Below are 22638 nucleotides of genomic sequence, written 5' to 3'. Positions count from 1 at the left end.
TTTCCAGAAAAGCACACGTGCAAATCGAAGAACAGTGTTTCTAAGCTTTTTCACTGACCATGCGATAGACACTGTCACAGAACCGAAACGCGTCTGAAGTGGAATGTATCCGGGCCCTGCCTGTGCAGGCGGGCCGTAGCCTTGAAAGGGCTTAGGGAGCACCCTGCCGTCTCGACACTGCACTGGAGCTGCACTGGAGCAGGGCCCATCTCGCTTTCTCTCCGGCTCGGGCCTCGGGTCTCCCAGCTTCTCAAGATGCCTCCAGACCTGTGGGGACAGTGAACCGTATCCAGAAACCACGATTAAGAAAGATATGCTGGGGGTGGGGTGGGGTAAGAATCTGCCTACCAACACAGGGGACACAGGTTCGATCCCTGGTCCAGGAAGATGGCACCTGCCTTGGAGCAAGTAAGCCTGTTCACCACCACTAGCTCAGCCGTAGCCCTGGAGCCTGTGCTCTGCAACCAGAGAATCCGCTGCAGTGAGAGACCTGGGCACCGCAGCTGGAGAGGAGCCCTCGCTTGGCTCAGCTTAGAGAAAGCCCGGGTGCGACAGTGAAGATCCAGCACAACCAGATGAGCAGATTAATAAAAAGAAGGATGTGCTAGATGTGAAGCAAAACGGCTTGTCTTTGACTCTTCAAAATCGTATGCCAGCAAGGCTGCAAGTCAAATGAGGGGTGAATGGTATGGTGGAGAGGACACAGCTTTGGACCTGGGCCCACAGTGACCCTGATCCTGACCTGGGACCTTGAGTCCTCGCTTCAGTTTCTTAACCCATAAGACGAGGGGGTTTGGCTGAACTCAGTGCTCGTTGATGGCTGTGAAGGCAGGATCTGCACAACTTAGGGGCCCAAACATTTGCTGAATGAATGAATGGGGAGAAGAATTCTTAGCCCAGGGGACTTACTGCATGAGGCAGGGGGTGGGGGTGATGGGCAGACCCCCCACCCCTCCCTTGCCTGTGCCCCTTCAGCCCCTCTCAGATCTACTCCTGGGATCTACCACTTGATAGCTCACATGGTAAAGAATCCGCCTGCAATGCAGGCGACTCTGGTTCGATTCCTGGGTTGGGAAGATTCCCCTGGAGATGGGCTAGGCTACCCACTCCAATATTCTTGGGCTTCCCTGGTGGCTCAGCTGGTAAAGAATCCACCCACAATGCAGGAGACCTGGGTTCGATCCCTGGGTTGGGAAGATCCCCTGGAAAAGGGAAAGGCTACCCACTCCAGTATTCTGGCCTGGAGAATCCCATGGCCTGTATAGTCCGTGGGGTTGCAAAGAGTCGGGCACAACTGAGCGACTCTTACTTTCACTTTCTACCACTTGGAGAAATGTTTGAACAACCCTGGGTTAGGTGACCCCTCTCTGAACGTGAAGATGGTGTGCTTCCAAGGCTTCCCCTGTCACTTCCCTGGACACCTTTTACCAGGATAGAAGTTGCAGGAGAATAAACGCAGTTGGAGTCACACGTAGGGTGGGCTGTGCCGCAGATGTGTTGTGTTGTTTCCTGGCGCAGCTGAAATAGGGTCCCACTGCCCCGGCGGCTGCGAACCACAGACGTTCGTGCTCGGTCCTGGGGTCAGCAGTCCCCTGTTGTCGACAGGGTTGGCTCCTGGAGATTCTGCAGGACGACCCTCTGCGTGCCCCTCTCCTAACCTCTGGGACTGCATTTCTTGGGCTGCAAGCACACCAGTCTGGTCTCTGCCTCTGTCTTTGTGTGATGCCCTTGAGTGTCTCTGCCCAGATTTCCTCTTCCTTCTGAGGGCATCAGTCGCTGACACAGGGTCTAAACAGGTAGATCGAGAAATGAATAGTGGTTGGTGGGAGAATGAGGAGGAGTTACTAACTGAAAGTGATTACATTGCCTAGAACTTTGGTTAGCGTACTCGAGTTCTTAAACATAAAACAGCGTTTCCATAGAGCGGAATCGTGGATTCTGCCTTTTCTGCAGAGCGAACGATGTGGAAGCACGATCGTTCCGTGCATGTGCTGAAGTCACGCTCTCTTAGCTTTTAAATCACTGGGCAGCACGCCGCCACTGCCTTCCAGGTGAAGCTGCCTGTGCCCCCCATGGTGTCCTGCACAAAGTAGACTCACCCCAGGTGGCGGCTGTTTCTGATGTTTCAGCTAAGGGACCTGTGACTCCGATGAGGCCTTTGGTTCCTTTATGAGTCCTTTGGTGGGCGGGTGCTCTGGAAAGCAGAATCGGACAGTTTAGCATGCAGAGTGGGGATTCGGACCTGCCCGAGGGGGCCGCACCTGCACTCGGGAGGGAGCCGTCGGGCTGCCGGGCAGGCCCAGCCCAGGCTTGCTCCCCTCCCGCCACGGGGAGCCATGTATGTGCGCCAGTCAGTCACCGCATGTGGGGCAGTCCTGGGGAGGGGCACAGTGCGGCCAGTGGGGCAGCGTTTTTCTTAGAACGTTTTTGAGTGACTTGGTTTACTGGTTGAGCTTCTGGAGAAATACAGGATAGGGCTGTTCCCGTTTGTCTCTGACTCCACTCAACACCGCCCCCCTCACCGTCCATGTGACATGTACATATGTGTGCAGGGAGGTGACACCCCCTGTGTGTGTAATGTGTACATGTGTGTGTGCAAGAGTGATACTCCCACTGTATATGTAACATGTACATATGTGAGAGGGGCTACACCCCCACATGTATGTAACATGTACATGTGTCTGGGTGACACCCTCACTGTGTGTGTAACATGTACATAGGGGGGACAGCCCCCATGTATGTAACAGGTACATGTGGGGGGGACACCCCCACTGTGTATGTAATATGTACATGGGGGGGGACACCCCACCATGTATGCAACATGTACATGTGTGGGAGTGACTCCCCTCACTGTATGTAACATGTACATGGGGGGGGAGACAGCCCCCATGTGTGTAACATGTACGTGTGTGGGGGTGACTCCTCTCACTGTATGTAACATGTACATGTGTGTGGGGAGACAACCCCCATGTGTGTAACATGTACGTGTGTGGGAGTGACTCCCCTCACCGTGTGTGTATTGTGCATGTGGTGGGGGGTTGGGTGGTGAACAGAGTGATGGTTCACATTAAGCTTTTCTTTCCCAGATTAAACGCACTGGCTTCCTGAAACTTACATTATTTCACGTGTTATCTGTGTTGACCCGCTGTTTTTTTGGTGTGGTCTAGACTTCCTTGATTTTCTGCGTGTTTTCAAATATTTATCAGTCGCATGGAGATCCTTGGAGCAACAGCTTCTCAAAAATTTGAAACCCTGTATGCTGCTTCTGCTGCTAAGTTGCTTCAGTCGTGTCTGACTCTGTGCGACCCCAGAGACGGCAGCCCACCAGGCTCCCCCATCCATGTGATTCTCCAGGCAAGAACACTGGAGTGGGTTGCCATTTCCTTCTCCAATGCATGAAAGGGAAAAGTGAAAGTGAAGTCGCTCAGTCGTGTCCGACTCTTAGCGACCCCATGGACTGCTGCCTACCAGGCTCCTCCGTCCATGGGATTTTCCAGGCAAGAGTACTGGAGTGGGGTGCCATTGCCTTCTCCAGAAACCCTGTATAATGTGAATTAAATTCTCATCTCATTTAATCCTGCCTCTCTCTCTCCCCTGTTGATTCATCTGCTTTGATGATCACAGGATCTCTTATAGAATCTGTGATCCATTTGTTTTGTGTTCATGCAGGACGGAATCCCTGGGAAGCCAGACTTGAATGCAGACCAGTGCCGCTGAGGTCGTCCCCTTTGGGGCCAGAGGACCCTCTTGGGTTGTAGTGAGTCGTTACGGGATGGTCTGCAGCAGTGAGGAGCTTGACTGACTGTGGCGTCAGCTCAGCCTGCTTTCAAATCCCAGCTCTTCCTCTTTTCTTTCTGGGGAAGTTCATTTCCTCAGTTTCAGTTTCTTCATCTGTAAAAAGAGGACGCTAGGTGGTAAGGCTTAAGTAAGCATAAGCTGCTTCTGCTGTTGCTGGAAGAAAACCACAGCTTCTGCTATAAGGAAGAAAGGATCTTTGCTCACTCATTCTGGATACAGGTAACTGAGCTGTATCTGTGATCTTAGATGTCAAGTAGCAGGAAATGTGCTTAACCAGTAAAGAATGTCTGTGGAAAACCTAGACAGACGTCCTTCTTAGTGAGGAAGTGTGGAAACGTTGCCTGAATAATCACGTACATGACACAGGACGCCCGGCTGGTGCTGCTGCCCTTCCCCGCGCTCCGCAGCCCAGACCGTGCGTCAGTGGGGGCGGGATGCGGGGAACAGAGCCGCCGGCCTGCGCAGATGATGGCCGTGGAGAGGACCTAGGAGCATCTGGAACCTGGTATCTGGGAATAAAGCTAACAGCCATGGTCCATGTAAAAAACTTAACGATTTGAACACATCCATGAAATCTTAAAGTTTTGACCTGTATTGGGGCTCTTTATATAAATCATTTCACTCTGTCTTTTGAGGGAAGGAGTTACTTGGTTTTGTTTTTTAAATTAAAAAAAAAAGTTTTTTTTGGCTACACCTTGTGGCTTGTGGGATCTTAGTTCCCCAACCAAGGATCAAACCCACGCCCCCTGCATTGGAAGCATGAGTCTTAACCTCTGGACCACCAAGGAAATCCCAGAGAGTTTTAATTAGTGTAAAATTCCAATCCAAAATGTATCACCTTTGTTGAGTATCACACTTTGCTGAGTACAGTATTTTAAATATATATTTTTAGGAATGTTGTACTATTAGTCTGTCTTTAAAGTACTTATATTTTGGGGGCTTTGGAAAAGAATATCTGTTTCACTGATCTAAGGAGAATTACATAAGACAAGTAGGAACTTGGGCTCCAAGTATCATAGGGCCTCTCAGGGTGTTTCCAGATTCAGGAATGCCTCAAAGCACACTGAGTCAATAGCATTTCTGAGGTTTTCAGCACATTTGTTGGATCAGGTACTGTACTTCCAGCCCGAGTCTCCACCAGCCCCAGAGTGTACCCTCTGAGAATCATCCTTTTTCCTCCAGTGTGGATCCACTGGCCAGCTGGATTCACTCTTGGCTGTGGTTCAGCCCTTAACATCCTGTGTTAACATCAGGTGCCTGCCTTGATCCCCTGAAAAATAGCTTGGGTGTTGTGTGAAATAGAAACAGACCCGAGACCGTCTCAGTGGCTGTAGGCAGCCCCGCGGTGTTCAGGTGCCTGCCTTCCTGCTGTGCTTGTCTTGTGAGCCGGTAGATAGTCACAGCACGGAGGATGCGGGCATCAGCTGGTAGCCTCTACATGTATGTCATCAAAGATAATAAATGAGGACCCAGGCATGCCTGGGGAAAAGGGAGACTCGGGAAGTTTCCGATACCACAAAGGGGTACTGATTGATTTTACTAAATAGAATAGTACAATTTATGCAGATTATTTATAGAAAAGGAGAAGGATACACCTAATGATCTCATTGCTAAATTAATCTTCAGTTTTATTTTTAAAAATTTTTTTAAATTAGAAACTTTTGAAAATTATTGCTTTGGCTGCGCTGAGTCCTTGTGGCTGCTTCCTCTGGTTGCAGAGAGCGGGGAGTGCTCTGCAGTTGTGTTGCGGGGGCTTCTCGTCGCGAGGGCTGCTCCTGTTGCAGAGCACAGGCCCTGGAGCACTCGGGCTTCAGTAGTTGCGGCGCACAGGCTTAATTGTCCCGCAGCGTGTGGGATCTTCCCAGACCAGGGATCGAAGCCTCGTCCCTCCACTGGCAGGTGCATTCCTAACCACTGGACCACCAGGGAAGTCCCAGGTTAACTTTTCAGTCCTGTGGAAACTGAGGCTGTTAGGACCTTATGTGGTCTGTGTCTTGCTTACAATGTGGGCCTTAGAGAAAATGTTAATTCTTTGTGGTTAGAAGATGATGTTTACCAAAGCACATTCTGAGGCACACAGAACCGGCCGGTCTTCGGCAAGCGAGGAGATGCAGCTTCGTCTCCTTCCTGGAGGCGCCACAGGCGTATTACTCCCATAGTAAGAGTTTCAAGGTGTCCTAAATTAAAAAAGAAAACACGGCTTTCATTCCAGCCCTGGTATTTTCCTAACTCACGCAAAAAGGAAGTAGTTCTGTAACAGAAGTGATGCATTTTTATGCCACCTAGCAGGCTCTCTTTTAAACCTTGACACTGTTCATTTAAATAGCTTCCTAGGGGCTATACTATGGCTGTCTTAAGAGTTGCATCTAAACCTTGATTTAATCTTTGAAGCATGTGATTAGTGGATGCGGAATGAAAGTGTGTACAGCAAACCTGTTCTGAGTCCTCAAATCTATATCATTTTGCAAAATAAAATAGACAATTTTATTTTGATTCTTTAAAATTTCTGACTAGTAAGATACGAGTCAGATAATCTGTATAAAATTTTTATACTGAATTAGGTATCTCTCGTTGACAGACCTAAAACATTACCCAAATATTGTTTATTACCTAGGTTCATTTTAGAGAACTGTAATATGTATTAGTACTACTGTTCATGGGGTTCTCGCGGCAAGAATCCTGGAGTGATTTGCCGTTTCCTCCTCCAGTGGGCCACATTTTGTCAGAACTCTTCACTGTGACCCGTCCATCTTGGGTGGCCCTGCACGGCGTATTTCATAGCTTCGTTCAGTTAACATAAGCCCTTCTTCCATAAATGGCAACCCACTCCAGTGTTCTTGCCTGGAGAATCCCAGGGATGGGGGAGCCTGGTGGGCTGCGGTCTATGGGGTTGCACAGAGTTGGACACGACTGAAGCGACTTAGCAGCAGCAGCAGCAGCAGCAGCTTCTTCCATAACAAGTCTGTGATCCATGACAGGGGAGCCTGGCATGCTGCATTCCATGGGGTCACACAGAGTTGGACATGACTTAGTGATGGAACAACAACAATGCGTATTGAGTAATACAGTGGCTTTTAATAGTAACTACCAAAAAATTGGCTCACTTGTCTTACTCTTAGTGAGTTGTAGGATTTCCGGCCATTTTTCTCCCACTCATTGAAACTCAAGATAGATGACTTTGTAGTTTTGAGATGAGTAGTTGAAAGCTGTAAAATTTTTGTACATAGACATTTTGACAAGCAGCAAGTATTTGAAAATTTACTGTAATACACAGTGATCTGCTCTTTTACTTGATAGAATGTTTCATCCTTGACAGAGTAGTTTTCATTATGTTGGAGCTTTTTGCATTTTTAAAAATTCCAAAAATCTGCCTGTTTTGTTTTGTTTTGTTTCCAAATAAACTTGCTTTTGAAACTTCGCCGGGGTCCAGTGGTTAGGAATCTGCACTCCAGTGCAGGGGAACAGTTGCCATCCCTGGTCAGGGAAGACCCCTGTGAAAACAAAACTAATAAAATAACTTTAGTTTGTGAAAATATGCATTTCTTAGAGTAAGATCAATTTAACTTGCTCCTAACTGAAGTTTTTAGGTTCCTAAAATTTAGTTGTTTGTCTCTTTTCCAACATTTTTTCTAAAAGCTGTCTAGAATTTCATAGTAGTGAACTTTGAATTTTTGGGTTTTCTTTGACAGCTGCTTTGTAATCTTTGAGACTACTTCTTCACTTCATATACATTTCCATCTCCCTTCCCTGGTGGCTCAGACAGTAAAGCGTCTGCCCGAAATGTGGGAGACCCGGGTTCAATCCCTGGGGTGGGAAGATCTCCTGGAGAAGGAAATGGCACCCCACTCCAGTACTCTTGCCTGGAAAATCCCATGGACAGAGGATCCTGGTGGGCTACAGTCCATGGGGTTGCAAAGAGTCGGATATGACTGAGCAACTGCACTTTCCTTTTGGCCCATATGGCTTCATGTATGTTTTTTAATCCTATAAACTGTATGACATGAAATTTGCCCCTTTTAGAGGAAAAGGGAGCATTTTTCTAAATCTCTGTAAAGACTTTTTTAAAGGCATAAAAACTACCATTTTACAGCCGTGCTAAAGAATTCTGATGTCTAAGCTAAACACCTCATTGGTTACTGTACTGTGACAACCTGCAAATAAATTATAATCCTTGAAAAAGCAGTTCAACTTTTCAGACCAGAAGTATTAAGTGGTGAATAGTGAATCAGCAAGTAACTGCCAGTCAGGTAAAAACTTAGAAATAAAGCAGGGTTACTTGACGTAAGCAGTTCATCTCCTTCATGTTTAGCCCAGGTAAAGCTATGAGAACATAAAGGCTGGTCTGCACTTTGATTTCTATATAAGCATTTGACAACAGCACAGTCAGTAGAGGAGAATTCCTCCAAGTTGGACAGTTCTTCCCTTTTATTCATTCTCATCTCACACTTGATCTATGTCTCATTTGTTTTGCTTTAATGGGAGTCTGTTTAGTACTTCTGATCCTTACGTAGAACGGAGCACTTTCACCTGTACTTTACCTTCATATAGTTGGTTCTTCCTTTTAAACATAGATACTAGCCAAGGTCTGTTACATGCAGCAGTTTATTAAGGCATTTGCTAGTTACTTTTGCTATCAGGTAGTAGTCTTATTTTACCCCACTCCGGTACTCTTGCCTGGAAAATCCCATGGACGGAGGAGCCTGGTGGGCTGCAGTCCATGGGGTCGCTAAGAGTCGGACACGACTGAGCAACTTCACTTTCACTTTTCACTTCCATGCATTGGAGAAGGAAATGGCAACCCACTCCAGTGTTCTTGCCTGGAGAATCCCAGGGACGGGGCAGCCTGGTGGGCTGCCGTCTCTGGGGTCGCACAGAGTTGGACACGACTGAAGCGACTTAGCAGCAGCAGTAGTAGTCTTATTTATAAGAACTATCCTACATTCATGAAAAAAATTCATTTTGTTTGTTCCTGAAGAATATACACTAATCATTTCTGATTACCTGGCTAGTAAAAGTGGAATTTCTTAATTTATTATGCAGTTCTTTCTGTTTGCACAGAAGGAACTCATGTCCCGCACTAGATTCGTTGATTGCGTTATTTTATAATGGAACCTTATTCATTTCCTAGGTCTGGACACACTTCTAGATGGGGAAGAGACTGTAGATCTGATTGTCCATTTCTATGTAGTTTTCCAATTACATGGCTGAATAGGTGTATATGACCAGCTTTTAGCCCCTGATCCTGTCCTCAGTGATAGAGCTATGGGGTAGAACCCATAGATTCTCTGTGGGTTTTCCCTTCTAGCCATACATTGGCTCTGGAGCCAGGCTACCTACTAAAGAGAATAAGCTGTACCTTGTGTTCCAAATCGGTGCACTGAGATCTGAAAATAATTGGCAAGGATTAAATGTATATGCTTAACTCACGCATTATATGAGTGCCCTCTCTGGTTTCCTGGCAAAAGTTATTTAGGAATTTTGTGAAAGTAGTAGAATATGAAGAGTCATAGTGTTTCAGGTGTCTATCTCTTTATTCTCATTTCTGTGTTCTTTTTTCTATTTTATACCCTTTACCCTTCCCCTTCAAAGGCTTTTCAATCCTTTGGACACCCAAATTGAAAAATTATCAGAACATAGTCTCAGGTACTATAGGCCCCTTTGATGCATACTGAGCACTTTTTAACAATTTTTTGGTGAAACTGGTAGTGAAGAAGGACCAGTTAAAAATAGAGTGAAGGCATAAATTATCCCATACTAGGTCACAGGGAGGGCAGTGGCTTCAGTGGGAAGAAGTCTGTGTCGTGCCTAGGACGCGGTAAGCCTCTGGGAGGCATGTGCGTGCTTGGGGCTTCCCAGGTGCCCCCCCAGACACCCCCTCCCATGCCAGTGTATGGATATTGTTTTCTCTCCCAGACTCTCTCCTTCAGAATTCATTCCCCCAGTTAGACTGGGGAGTATTTGGGCAGACAGTTTTGATCACCTGCCAAAGGGCTCAGCACTCTGCCGTATAGCACCTGGACCATGTCAGGCTAGGCCCTGAAGACCTTGGAGGGAACCCCCGCACAGGAGGCGCTTGGAGAAGCGTGTGAATAGGGGGTCACTGAAGGACGAGGCTGCTGAGGACAGGGAGAGGCCTCAGTGTCGCCAGAGAGCACAGATCGCCCTGTGCGGAGAAGGCTGCTTAGGGGCCCAGGGCGGGACTCCACCCCATTACCGCCTAGCTGCTCTTATCTCTGCAGCGTTCATGCCTGCCAGAAACCTTTCTGAGTGTTAAAATGAGTCTCTTGTATGGATTCTTTTTCTTTTTGCAATGTTTTAATTCATCCTTGGCTTTGAATATTCCATCTGAGTTTACCAGATGTCTGGGGTCAATGTTTGGAGAAGGCAATGGCACCCCACTCCAGTACTCTTGCCTGGAAAATCCCATGGATGGAGGAGCCTGGAAGGCTGCTGTCCATGGGGTCGCTGAGGGTTGGACACAACTGAGCGACTTCACTTTCACTTTCACTTTCGTGCATTGGAGAAGCAAATGGCAACCCACTCCAGTGTTCTTGCCTGGAGAATCCCAGGGATGGGGGAGCCTGGTGGGCTGCCGTCTATGGGGTCACACAGAGTCGGACATGACTGAAGTGACTTAGCAGCAGCAGCAGCTGGGGTCAACGTTAGACTTACCATGTCAGACTGTAGAGTTGTTTCTTCGAGCCCCCTATTTGTTGCCCCTGAAGTAACAGTGAGACTGGGGCTGTTGACACCTGTTGCTGCCAGCCCTTCTCCTTCCTGGCACCCCCACCCACCCACCCACACCCCTTGTGTAAATGAAGTGAGCCCCTGAGACTTGGGTTGGTTGATGAGGTGGGAGTGACTTGCTCCAGGAGAAGCTTTCAGAGCTCGGGTACACGCTTGGGTTCAGATAGTCTTTTTTTTCTCTCACTTCTGGACTGGCAGGGTTCAGGGCTGGTGGCCAGGGTCGTCCTGTGTCCCAGAGTGGTTCTGCTCAGTGATTGTGCCAGGCGCCCCTGCCCGTCCAGGACGGACACGTAGCATGAGCAGGATACTGGCATTGGTGTTCGTCTCCAGCCATTGGGAGTGGGTTCTGCAGCACACCCACTCTCCTGGACTAAATAACCTTCCTCCCAGATGTTGCCCTTGGCCCCCTGTCCTGTGTATCGTCAGCCTGCTTTTGTCTTTTATTTTTGCTCTGTTCAGTTCAGTCGCTCAGTCTGTTTGCGACCCCAGGGACTGCATCCCGGAGCCTACTGAAACGCATGTCCATCACGTCACTGATGCCATCCAACCATCTCATCCTCTGTCGTCCCCTTCTCCTCCTGCCTTCAGTTGTTCCCAGCATCAGGGTCTTTCCCAGTGAGTAGGTTCTTCACATCAGGTGGCCAGAGTATTGGAGTTGCAGTTTCAGCATCAGTCCTTCCAATGAGTATTCGGGACTGATTTCCTTTAGGATGGACTGGTTGGATCTCCTTGCAGTCCAAGGGGCTCTCAAGAGTCTTCTCGAGCACCACAGTTCACTGCATCTCTTACCATTCTCTACAGTCTGGCTTTGTTGTTCCGTAATCATAACTGTGTGAGTATGTTCTGCTGTAATGGAGTCTGGCTTGTTGAGACGTTTGAGGCCTCTCAGACCTAAGGGTGGCGCTTGGCCAGGTCCCTCACACAGCCCCTCTGGGGCGCGGGTAGGCACCACCTTCTGGTACAAGGAGGACTGTCGGTGCAGTTTGCAGGCGCGTGAGGGGCGTGGGAACTCGAGAAAAAAGAGCTGACGGTTCTCATTTAGCCCAACACAGTCATCTGCTGGAGAGCGTCAGAGCCAACCTTGTCAAGTAGAACTTCTGTGATGAGAGAAATGTCCTGTGTTCCGTATTCGCAGGGTCACCACTAGCCACATGTGGCTGTAAGAGCACTTGAAATGTGGCTGAGGAACTGATTTGTTTATTTAAATAGCCAGTGTGACTAGGGGCCACTATTAGACAACGTAGTAAGGCTCTGGAACAACACTGGGGTGACATAATGTTAGGTGAAAAATGCAGGATATGAAAGTACACATTCATATTTAGTAAGTAGAAGTGATGAAAGCTTTTAAGTTCTGTGTGAAAATAGGCCCACAAACACTGACAGTCATACCAGTATATAACAGTGAACTGTACTAGAGGGGAGAAGTTGTGTATGTCTGCCCTTCTGCTTCCATATTTTAAAAAAATCCTTTAAAAAACCTTTACAGTAAAAATGTGTATTATAAACTTGCACATAAAGAAAAGGGCTCCGAGACCCTAAAAGAATGCTTCAGCAAGTGAATATTTGCTTGAGCAGAGCTGTGCAAGATTTACACTTTGCCCAAAGAAGCCAGGTTTACGACTGGTCACGGTCCGGTGCTCTGTGTGATCGGCTGTGCTATGACATGGCTAAGTTGAGAAGACAGCCCACGAGTAACACGTGTTCCATGTCAGAAAGAGAGTGTGCTTTTTGAAATAATTTTTATGAGTCTTTGAGCAAACCTAAAAATATATATGTCACCAAAAAAGAAGTGGGGGGTGCACCTTAGTATGTTTTAGTTTCTGCCGCGTGTCTTTTCCACTTGAGCACTAAGGAAGCTGAGCTGCAGAGAGTGTCTCCTGTAGCTTTGAGAACACTGATGGGAGCTGAGTTTGAATTCTTTTCATCATTGTTTGTGGTGTTACAAAGAGTGTAAGAGGAGGGCACTGTGTTTCTTACATTGTTACATAGGGGAGGAAAATTTGAAAGGTCAGTGGACTTCTTCAGAACCCCCCATCAGCACCCCCAAGCCCTGCAGGAAAAAAACCAAAACTGCTTCATCATTAAATTACTCATTTGAAGATTGTGGCATTACCATGTTTTGTCTGGCAGTTTGCTGAAAAAATTTTTACGTAATGACTTAGGTACTTAGACGTGTTTTCTTCTAGATAGAGAAATCATTTGGGACTAACTGTATCACTCTGAAAACATGTGGACCAGATAATTAAAGAATTAAATGCTTTCATGTTTAGGATTCAGTTTGTGGTTCTGGTTCCCTGTCTGATCGTAATGTGTCACAGGCCCCAGGGCCCTGACTGCTGGAGACGGAGGGTGACGCGGGCTTTCTTGTGCGGGGGGGGCGTGAGAGTGAGCAAGGCTTGACGGACACTACCCTCCCTGCCCCCCCACTCCACCGGGCTCACAGTAATAACTTGGCCTGGAGGCTCTCTTCAACCCCCAAGTCTTCGCGGGGTGATGTTCATTCACTCCCAGGACTATTTTTAATTCTAGAGCCCTTGAAACACGTGGAAACGGTACAGTGGGCCGCACAAGGAAAGTGCTGTGTGCTGAGCGCCCGTGTCTGTATTGTTGGGATCAGTGTGGCCTAACAGTGCATCTATGCGCGGTCCAGACCACGGGAACCGGGCCGAGGGGTCCTCGGTGCTCCTGCGGATGCGCGGTCCAGACCACGGGAACCGGGCCGAGGGGTCCTCGGTGCTCCTGCGGATGCGCGCGGTCCAGAACACGGGAAACGGATCCAAGGGGCCCATGGCGCTTCTGCGGATGCGCACAGCCCGGAACACGGGAAACGCGGCCGAGGGGTCCATGGCGCTTCTGCGTCCATCCTCTGCACTCCACCACTTGAGCTCTTCACAGTCCCATTGGAACTTGTGCTAGAGACAAGACTGTTCCTCACAAAAGCAAAGACTCTGCTATGACTAGAACTAGGTTATTGTAAACGAAGGTGATTTCATAGTTTTTTTTTTTTTTTTTTAAGAATAGTGAGGTAAAAAAAAAAAAAAAATAGTGAGGTAATTGAGTATTTTTTGTACAAAAAGCTTAACGTATTTTACATAATTACTATTCTTCAGATAATCTTATTAGTGAAGAATCCTGTAAGAGTAAGCAGACAGTTGACAAGGGGAGTTTACAATAATATCCCCTTCCATGGGTGTGACATTTGGTGAAATGCAGAGGCCACAGATACTTGGAGGCGTTTCTCGCTTGCTCGTTTGCAGCAGCCTTGTGAGAAGTCGAGGGGTCGGGAGAGCAAGGATTTACTATTCTCTTTTCCAGATAAGTTATGGGCACCAAACCTAGGTTGGTGCGCTTTCCACTCGTCTGTCTTGCCTTCATGAATTAAAGAAGGCGCATCCTTCCATGGGCATTTGATTAGCTATATATGTATTTTTTGGTTTCAAACCATTTAAAATTTAAAGTAAAAAAGACAAATTCTAAAATGAGAGTATTATTGTTGGACCTTTAAAATGATCATTTATGCGGCCCACTCTTGAGGATGGTTTGGGTTAATTTTGCGTGGGAGAAGGATGCTCAAGATAATTTGAAGGCCCTTTTTTCTCAGTGTAAACCTTTGTAGAAGAAAAAGTTGGAAAAATGGGACAAAACAGCCTGTGAATATATACGGTTGTGCTTTTTCTTTTTCTTAGAGAACTTGAACTAAATGCAGTTTACCTTCATGCTAACTAAACTTCATGTTCTGAAATGAGTGTGAAGGCAAATAGACAAGAGTTTGGCATTTTGGTGTTTGCCAGTTGTGTTCTTGAACTTGCCAGGTGAATGATAAGTGGGTTTTGCATATGCTTGTTGCTGCTACTGCTAAGTCCCTTCAGTTGTGTCCTACTCTGTGCGACCCCATAGACGGCAGCCCACCGGGCTCCCCCATCCCTGGGATTCTCCAGGCAAGAACACTGGAGTGGGTTGCCGTTTCCTCCTCCAATGCATGAAAGTGAAAAGTCAAAGTGAAGTTGCTCAGTCGTGTCTGACTCTTTGCGACCCCATGGACTGCAGCCTACCAGGCTCCTCCGCCCATGGGATTTTCCAGGCAAGAGTACTGGAGTGGGGTACCATTGCCTTCTCCGATATGCTTTTTAGATCCCGGCATTATTTTGGCCAAGTGGTTAAACAGGTAACTTTCAGTTCAGAACTAGAATATAAAGGCTTCCACTGGGTCAAATATTTGCTCCTTTGCCAAAGGCTTGTAGCTTAGAAGGGAAGCTTAGTTAACAGCCCATTATTTATACCTGGGTCACCTGTTAACAGTTCAGGTTCACAGCGAGGAGCTTCAGGAACGTGTGGACCGGTCACTGTGGTACTGGAGTGCTTCTGTCTCAGACCCGTGTTGTTAGGGTCCTCTCCCCGGCGCTGCTCAGCTGACCACGTAGTCCCATGCCCCTCCTCCCCGACACACCGGCCTTTCCTCTCTTTCCTCCAGGCCTCTGAGTCTGTTCTGTGTAGACAGTAAAAACAAACTATAACCCCTAATGACTGTAAGGATATGGGCAATTTAAAATTTATATGAAATCGACTATTGAACACATTACAGCAAGACTCTCTTAGGGGTAATGATGCAAGGTTTTAACTGGCTTTGATGAGATTATGGGCATTCGGTGTGTTTGGCTTTATTTTGTCTCTCACCTACTTCTTGGATCCCTTCCCTTGGCTAAATCTCTTAATGACAACAGAGAGAATCCCACAACCATTTTAAAATAAACATAGTACACTAAATAGTTTCTTTTTTTGTTTTAATCAGTCTTTACAGTGAACCAGTCTGTTGTGTGAATTTTTAAAGTCTTTATGCATATAAACAATGGAGAAAAGCCTTCCACTAAGTTGCTCACAGTGAAACAGATTTGTAGAAGTTCTCTGGCCAAGACAATTAACATTCCCTTCATTAATGCTGTTTTTCTGATTCCACTGTACTCTGGATCTGACGTATATTGTTGGATTCAGGTTCCTAAACTTTTGTTTAGAATTTTTTGCATCTGTGTTCATGAGCCATCAGTTCAGTTCAGTCGCTCAGTCGTGTCCGACTCTTTGCGACCCCGTGAATCGCAGCACGCCAGGCCTCCCTGTCCATCACCAACTCCCGGAGTTCACTCAGACTCACGTCCATCGAGTCAGTGATGCCATCCAGCCATCTCATCCTCTGTCGTCTCCTTCTCCTCCTGCCCCCAATCCCTCCCAGCATCGGAGTCTTTTCCAGTGAGTCGACTCTTTGCATGAGGTGGCCAAAGTACTGGAGTTTCAGCTTCAGCATCATTCCTTCCAATGAACACCCAGGACTGATCTCCTTTAGAATGGACTGGTTGGATCTCCTTGCAGTCCAAGGGACTCTCAAGAGTCTTCTCCAACACCACAGTTCAAAAGCATCCATTCTTTGGCACTCAGCTTTCTTCACAGTCCAACTCTCACATCCATACATGACCACTGGAAAAACCATAACCTTGACTAGACGGACCTTTGTTGGCAAAGTAATGTCTCTGCTTTTGAATATGCTATCTAGGTTGGTCATAACTTTCCTTCCAAGGAGGAAGCGTCTTTTAATTGCATGGCTGCATTCACCATCTTCAGTGATTTTGGATCTCAAAAAAATAAAGTCTGACACTGTTTCCGTTTCCCCATCTATTTGCCATGAAGTGATGGGACCAGATGCCATGATCTTCATTTTCTGAATGTTGAGCTTTAAGCCAACTTTTTCACTCTCCTCTTTCACTTTCATCAAGAGGCTTTTGAGTTCCTCTTCACTTTCTGCCATAAGGGTGGTGTCATCTGCATATCTGAGGTTATTGACATTTCTCCAGGCAATCTTGATTCCAGCTTGTGCTTCTTCCAGCCCAGCGTTTCTCATGATGTACTCTGCATAGAAGTTAAATAAGCAGGGTGATGATATACAGCCTTGATGTACTCCTTTTCCTATTTGGAACCAGTCTGTTGCTCCATGTCCAGTTCTAACTGTTGCTTCCTGACCTACATGCAGGTTTCTCAGGAGGCGGGTCAGGTGGTCTGGTATGCCCATAGTTGCATCCTATATTTTTAATCTCAGACATTGTAGTTTTCATCTTTAGATATTTGATTTTTATTATCTTTTTGAACTTACGGAATATAGTCATAATTGCTGTTTTAAAGTCTTTTTCTCCTTCTTCTAACTTTTGTGTCAATTCTGGATTGGTTTCAGTTCATTTTTCTCCTCATTTCCACTCCCTTTGTGTTCCATTTCTTTGCACGCCTCCTAATTTTTTAATTTTTTTGGCCACACTGTGCAGTTTGTTAGATCTTAGTTCCCTGACCAGGGACTGAACCCAGACCCTCAGCAGTGAGAGTGCAGACCCTAACCTCTGGACCGCCAGGGAATTCCCACATGTCTGCTAATTTTGATTAGGTGCCAAATGTGGTAAATTTTATCTTCTTGGGCGGTGGATATTTTTGCATTCCTGTAAATTTCTTGAACTTTGTTCGGGGGCCTTAGTGAAAATAGTTGGAAGCAGTGTGGCCTGTGGGGCCTTGAATTTTAAGATGTACTAGGCAAGTCCAGAGCAGTGTTTACTGTAGGGCTAGTGACTCCCCATTACAGAGTTGAGGCCCACTGAGCCCTCTGCCTGATGTGGCCGGAACTGTGAGGTCTTCCAGCCCCGACTGGCGGCAGCGAGCAGTGCCCCCGGCCGTGCTGAGCCCTGGGCCCGTCTCCACCTTTGCTCCGTGATGACCCTCTCCTGTGCACTGGCCGGGTCCTCGCCTGCATGCCCCGATCAACACTCTGCAGAAGGTGCAGGAGCAGCCCTTGCCAGTGTCTGCTGATTTCCTCTGGGCAGCTTTCCCCTCCTGGTACATTTTCCCTGTGATCTTCAGCTGCCTTACCTTCTCTCACCTCCTAGAGCCACTGCTTCAGGTCCCCGCATCGTCTTGGGGTGCCTTCATTGGATGAGTACTGCCTTGTCTACCTGCTTCAAGTGGTGTCCCGAATTGAATGTATTGTTTAATTGATGATCCGCCTGGCATCCTGAGATCCAAACATGTTAAAAGAATTTCGGAAGATGTTTTAATTTTGAAAGTCAGCTGGAAAAGTTTAGCAAGTAAAAACAGAAAATCTTTGCTTTGATTTATCTAGTTTTTATAATTCAGAAAAGATAGTATGGTAAAGAAGATTTTAGAAAGTAGCAGAAGCCATATGACTGTGTGTGCATGGTCAGTCGTGTCCAACTCTTTCTGACCCCATGGACTGAAGCCTGCTAGGCTTCTCTGTCCATGGAATTTTCCAGGGAAGAATACTGGAGTGGGTTATTATTTCCTACTCTAGAGGATCTTCCCGACCCAGAGATCAGACCCGCATCTCTTGTGTCTCCTGTGTTGGCAGGTGGATTCTTTACCACTGTGCCACCTGGGAAGCCCAGAATACTTTAACCTAGTGATACATTAATCTAGTAACATCGTCCTGTGGTGGATTTAAACCTGTATGTAACATCTAATGTGTAGTCCTAGATGAAATGCAGGAAGCTGAGTCTTAAATTTTTGGTAAGGAGGGTCTGTCTTTCTGGCTTGATGCTCTTACTAGAAATAACTATTGATACATTTTTTAAAAGTCATTTTTGGTAGCCCTCTGATTGCCAAAATTCCTATAAAAGCTGATCCAATGAGATTTACCTATTACTGTTAGTCTTCATTTTCTAGTGGCATAAATTAATCAGAACTCTAGCATAAAGAGTATTATGACTTAATAAAGCCATTGTTAGATTAGTTTGACATGTTGAAAGGGTTAATTTAGTGAGAAAAGCTATTAAAAGAGTGGCCTGTATCACAAGTGATCAGAGAGTCAAACAGGAATGGTTTATTTGGATTTTTTTGGTCAAAAGATCAATCATTTATATCTGTACATAATGCTACCTTTTTTCTCTCTTATTTTTGTAGGTTCTGCTGGAGACTTACATTTGGCCTCGATGTGAAATTAAAGTAGAAAATCGTATCTACATGTATGTTAATATCAGGATGTTGATTCATTGGTCATGCCTGCAGAGGGAAATTCAGTTGTAGATGGCTGACTGCCAGCAGAAATAAATGTTTACCGTAGATGTCCAGCATCTCTCCTTTTTACTGGAGTGAAAATCCCCTCCAGACACCAACAGAACATCACTGCAGAAAATGCTTCGCATTTTAAGGATGTCAGCCACCTAAGTTCATGCGCCCTGTCTGTACAGTTGCTGTGGACGGTTTACCATCTGAAAGCTCCTCCAGCTCTTACCCAGGCCCCGTATCTGTCTCTGAAATGTCTCTGCTTCATGCTTTGGGTCCCGTGCAGACCTGGCTGGGACAAGAGCTAGAGAAATGTGGCATTGATGCCATGATTTATACTCGATACGTCCTCAGTCTTCTGCTGCATGACGGCTATGACTGCGACCTGCAGGAACAGGTATTTACGTGCTGTAAATGTTTCGTGAAAGCTCATGATTGTGTCTGCATGTCTGCATTTTTCCTCCCAAGAGTGCTTTCGTACTCTGGAGCAGGTAGATGGCTGTGGTCCAGAAACTTCTAAGCTGATGAGCCAGGCCACCGAGCACACTGGTGCAGTCACTGTCTCCGAGACTTGACCGACGTTCTGGCAGACTCTGGATCTTCTCACGGATGGTAGTAGTTAGGTGACTGCTGCCTTGGAGCAGCACTGCTCCAGAATGTTGGTTTAGGAAAATGAGACATGATGATTACAAGTTTTAATCATTGTGTCTATTAATACTGCTTAACGTTTCAAACTTTAATGTTTCATCTCCAACAGTGATGGTAAGCTGCTTATTAATCCAAGTGTGTGTTTTGAATCAGGAGAGTTAAAATTTTGATAAAGCATATAACCTTAAATACTCAGTGGATATGAATTTGAGGAAACTCTGGGAGATAGTGGTGGACAAAGGAGCCTGGCATGCTGCAGTCCATGGAGTCGCAAAGCATTGGACACGATTTTGCGACTGAACGATAACAAAATGACCTCAAATGAGCCATTATACATATTACTTGACTTAGGTGCATAGGTGAATAAAGCAAACAAATCTGTGTTCTTGACAAAGATCTCAACTTTGGTCTCACTCACCAGGAGAAGCTGCTGAGTATGAGGCTTGCTGAAAGGGAAGCAGAGCTCTCAGCGGAGCGGGTGGTTTCTGAGTGACTTCGGGGCACAGATTTCACCTAAAAGGGCGTGGTTGGGGACTTCCCTGGTGTTCCGGTGGTTAGGACTCCGCGCTTCCATTGCAGAGGCCGCAGGTTCAATCCCTGGTTGGGGAACTAAGATCCCACATGTGGCAAGGCGCAGACAAGCCAAAAAAAGAGTGTTTTGTGGGCAGTTTTTAGTTGTTGTTTTAAACCATTGTCAGGAACACTTTCATTGACAGAAGAAACTGGCTTTGACGTTCCGAACCACAGAGGAGTCTTATAAACACGGGGGCTTCACGGCAAGCCCCGCTCGTCACGTGTTGGTGGTGCAGCGTGCTCATCACTGCTGGGGTTTGCTCGTTCTCTTCACTGCTGGGGTTTGCTCGTTCTTTCTACATTTTCCTTGCTTCCAGATTGGCTACTGGCCTGTCTGGTGACAATTGGGTCAAGTAAGGTTTTGAGGGAGTTGACGTGTAAAAACCTAATCATCAGAAAATGTGTTATTTTGGTGGTCAGTAGTTTGTATGATTTTCTTGCCGAAGCTCTATTATTTTCCATCATATTTCCAGTAAATGTAAATATACTTTTTTAGGGGCAAGTAAAATGCTAAATCCACCAAATAGACTAGAGATCTGTTCAAGAAAATTAGAGATACCAAGGGAACATTTCATGCAAAGGTGAGCACAATAAAGGACAGAAACTGTATGATTCTAACAAAAGGAGAAGCTATTAAGATGTGGCAAGAATACACAGAAAAACTGTAGCAAAATGGTCTTAATGACCTGGATTACTGTGATGGTGTGATCACTCATCTAGAGCCAGACATCCTGAACGTGAAGTCAAGTGGGCCTTAGGAAGCATGACTATGAACACAGCTAGTGGAGGGGAAGGGATACCAGCTGAGCGATTTCAAATCCTAAAAGATGATGCTGTGAAGTGCTGCACTCAATATGCCAGCAAATTTGGAAAACTCAGCAGTGGCCACAGGACTGGAAAAGGTCAGTTTTCATCCCAGTCCCAAAATGCACTGCACAGTTGTACATATTTCACATGCTAACAAGGTAATGCTCAAAATCCTTCAAGCTAGGCTTCAACAGTATGTGAACCAAGAACTTCCACATGTACAAACTTGATTTAGAAAAGGCAGAGGAACCAGAGATCAAATTGCCAACATCTGTTGGATCATAGGAAAAAAACAGATAATTCCAGAGAAACATCTACTTCTGCTTCATTGACTTCACTAAAGCCTTTGTATAGATCACAACAAACTGTGGAAAATTCTGAAAGAGATGGGAATACCAGACCACCTTACTTGCCTCCTGAGAAACTTGTATGCAGGTCAAGAAGCAACAGTTAGAACCGGACATGGAACAACAGACTGGTTCATAATTGGGAAAGGAGTACATCAAGGCTATATATTGTCACCCTGCTTATTTAACTTGTATGCAGAGTACATCATGCGAAATGCTGGGCTGGATGAAGCACAAGCTGGAATCAAGATTGCCAGGAAAAACATCAATAACCTCAGATATGCAGATGACACCACCTTATGGCAGAAAGTGAAGAGGAACTAAAGAGCCTCTTGATGAAGGTGAAAGAGGAGACTGAAAAAGCTGGCTTAAAACTCAATATTCAGAAAACTAAGATCATGGCATCCGGTCCCATCACTTCCTGACAAATAGGGAAACAATGGAAACAGTGACAGACTTTATATTCTTGGGCTTCAGAATCACTGTGGATGGTGACTGCAGCCATGAAATTAAAAGATGCTTGCTCCTTGGAAGAAAAAGCTATGACAAACCTAGACAGCATATTTAAAAGCAGAGACATTGTTTTGCTGACAAAGGTCCGTCTAGTCAAAGCTATGGTTTTTTCAGTAGGCATGTATGGACGTGAGATTTGGACCCTAAAAAAGGCTGAACACCAAAGAATTGATGCTTTCGAACAATGGTGTTGGAGAAGACTCTTGAGAGTCCCTTGTATGGCAAGGAGATCCAACCAGTCAATCCTAAAGGAAATCAACCCTGAATATTCACTGGTAGGACTGATGTCGATGCTGAAGCTCCAATACTTTGGCCACTTGATGTGAAGAATCAACTTATTGGAAAAGACCCTGATGCTAGTAAAGATTGAAGGCAGGAGGAGAAGGGGTTGACAGAGAATGATATGGTTGGATGACATTATTGACTCATGAGTTTGGGCAAACTCCTGGAGACAGTGAAGGACAGGGAAGCCTGGCGTGTCACAAAGAGTCAGAACTGACTGAGCGACTGAACAATGAGCAACAACCAAAGTACAAGAATTATTATTTCCAGAAATGAGGAAGGTGTTTCTGTTAACTTAGAAATCATATACTTCAGTTGTAAATATATACTCATATGAAACAAGTCAGAAGTATTTAAGTGTTAGATGCTGTAGGACATTGAAAGGGAAAAAACACAGGACTGCTGCTGAGATTCCAGTTGAACACTTAGATGATCAGACTTGTCTGTGAACTCCTGAGTTCTTTCTTCACTCTAGGGAGCTGGGGACGGGTCCTGGCCGCCGTCAGCACGCTCCGTGTTTCTCCTCCCTGTTCTGGTTCATGTTTAGGACACAGGACAGATAAAGGTCAGTGGAAACAGCATGCTGAGAATCACAAGGAGAATCCACTGGGAACCAGAAGGATCCTGAAATCGTTTTCTGCTCGTCCCAGACTAGCATGGTGCCAATAAGTCTCACGCTGATGGGGAAGGTCATATTGGAAATGCCCTTTCGTAGAAGAGGACCCAAGGGTCAGCCAGCCCCTCGGTAACTTTTCCGAGCCTCGAGGAGGAGGAGGATATGCTGAGTCAGGGCAGGGAGCCACAGAAGGCGCTGAGCTGACCTCCTGTGGCTCAGACTCTGGCCAGCAGGTGTGCTCGGGAGCCCACTGTAGGCAACGAG

The 22638-nt window shown here is 46.2% G+C and overlaps 1 protein-coding gene across 6 annotated transcripts in view; it reads left to right on the top strand.

The window, feature by feature from the left end:
* The window catches only part of KIAA0232 (KIAA0232 ortholog), an 84028-nt gene that overhangs the window by 13163 nt on the left and 48227 nt on the right, over positions 1–22638 (top strand). For all 6 annotated transcript variants that reach the window (XM_025289648.3, XM_025289645.3, XM_025289650.3 and 3 more), the window contains exon 2: positions 18487–18985. In XM_025289648.3, coding sequence (XP_025145433.1) covers positions 18755–18985 — 231 coding nt within the window. In that variant the 5' untranslated portion in view covers positions 18487–18754. The remainder of the gene's footprint in view (positions 1–18486; positions 18986–22638) is intronic.

The sequence above is a fragment of the Bubalus bubalis genome, chromosome 7, assembly GCF_019923935.1.
Source record: "Bubalus bubalis isolate 160015118507 breed Murrah chromosome 7, NDDB_SH_1, whole genome shotgun sequence".
Classification (NCBI taxonomy): domain Eukaryota; kingdom Metazoa; phylum Chordata; class Mammalia; order Artiodactyla; family Bovidae; genus Bubalus; species Bubalus bubalis.
This window is presented reverse-complemented; position numbering and strand designations above follow the sequence as displayed.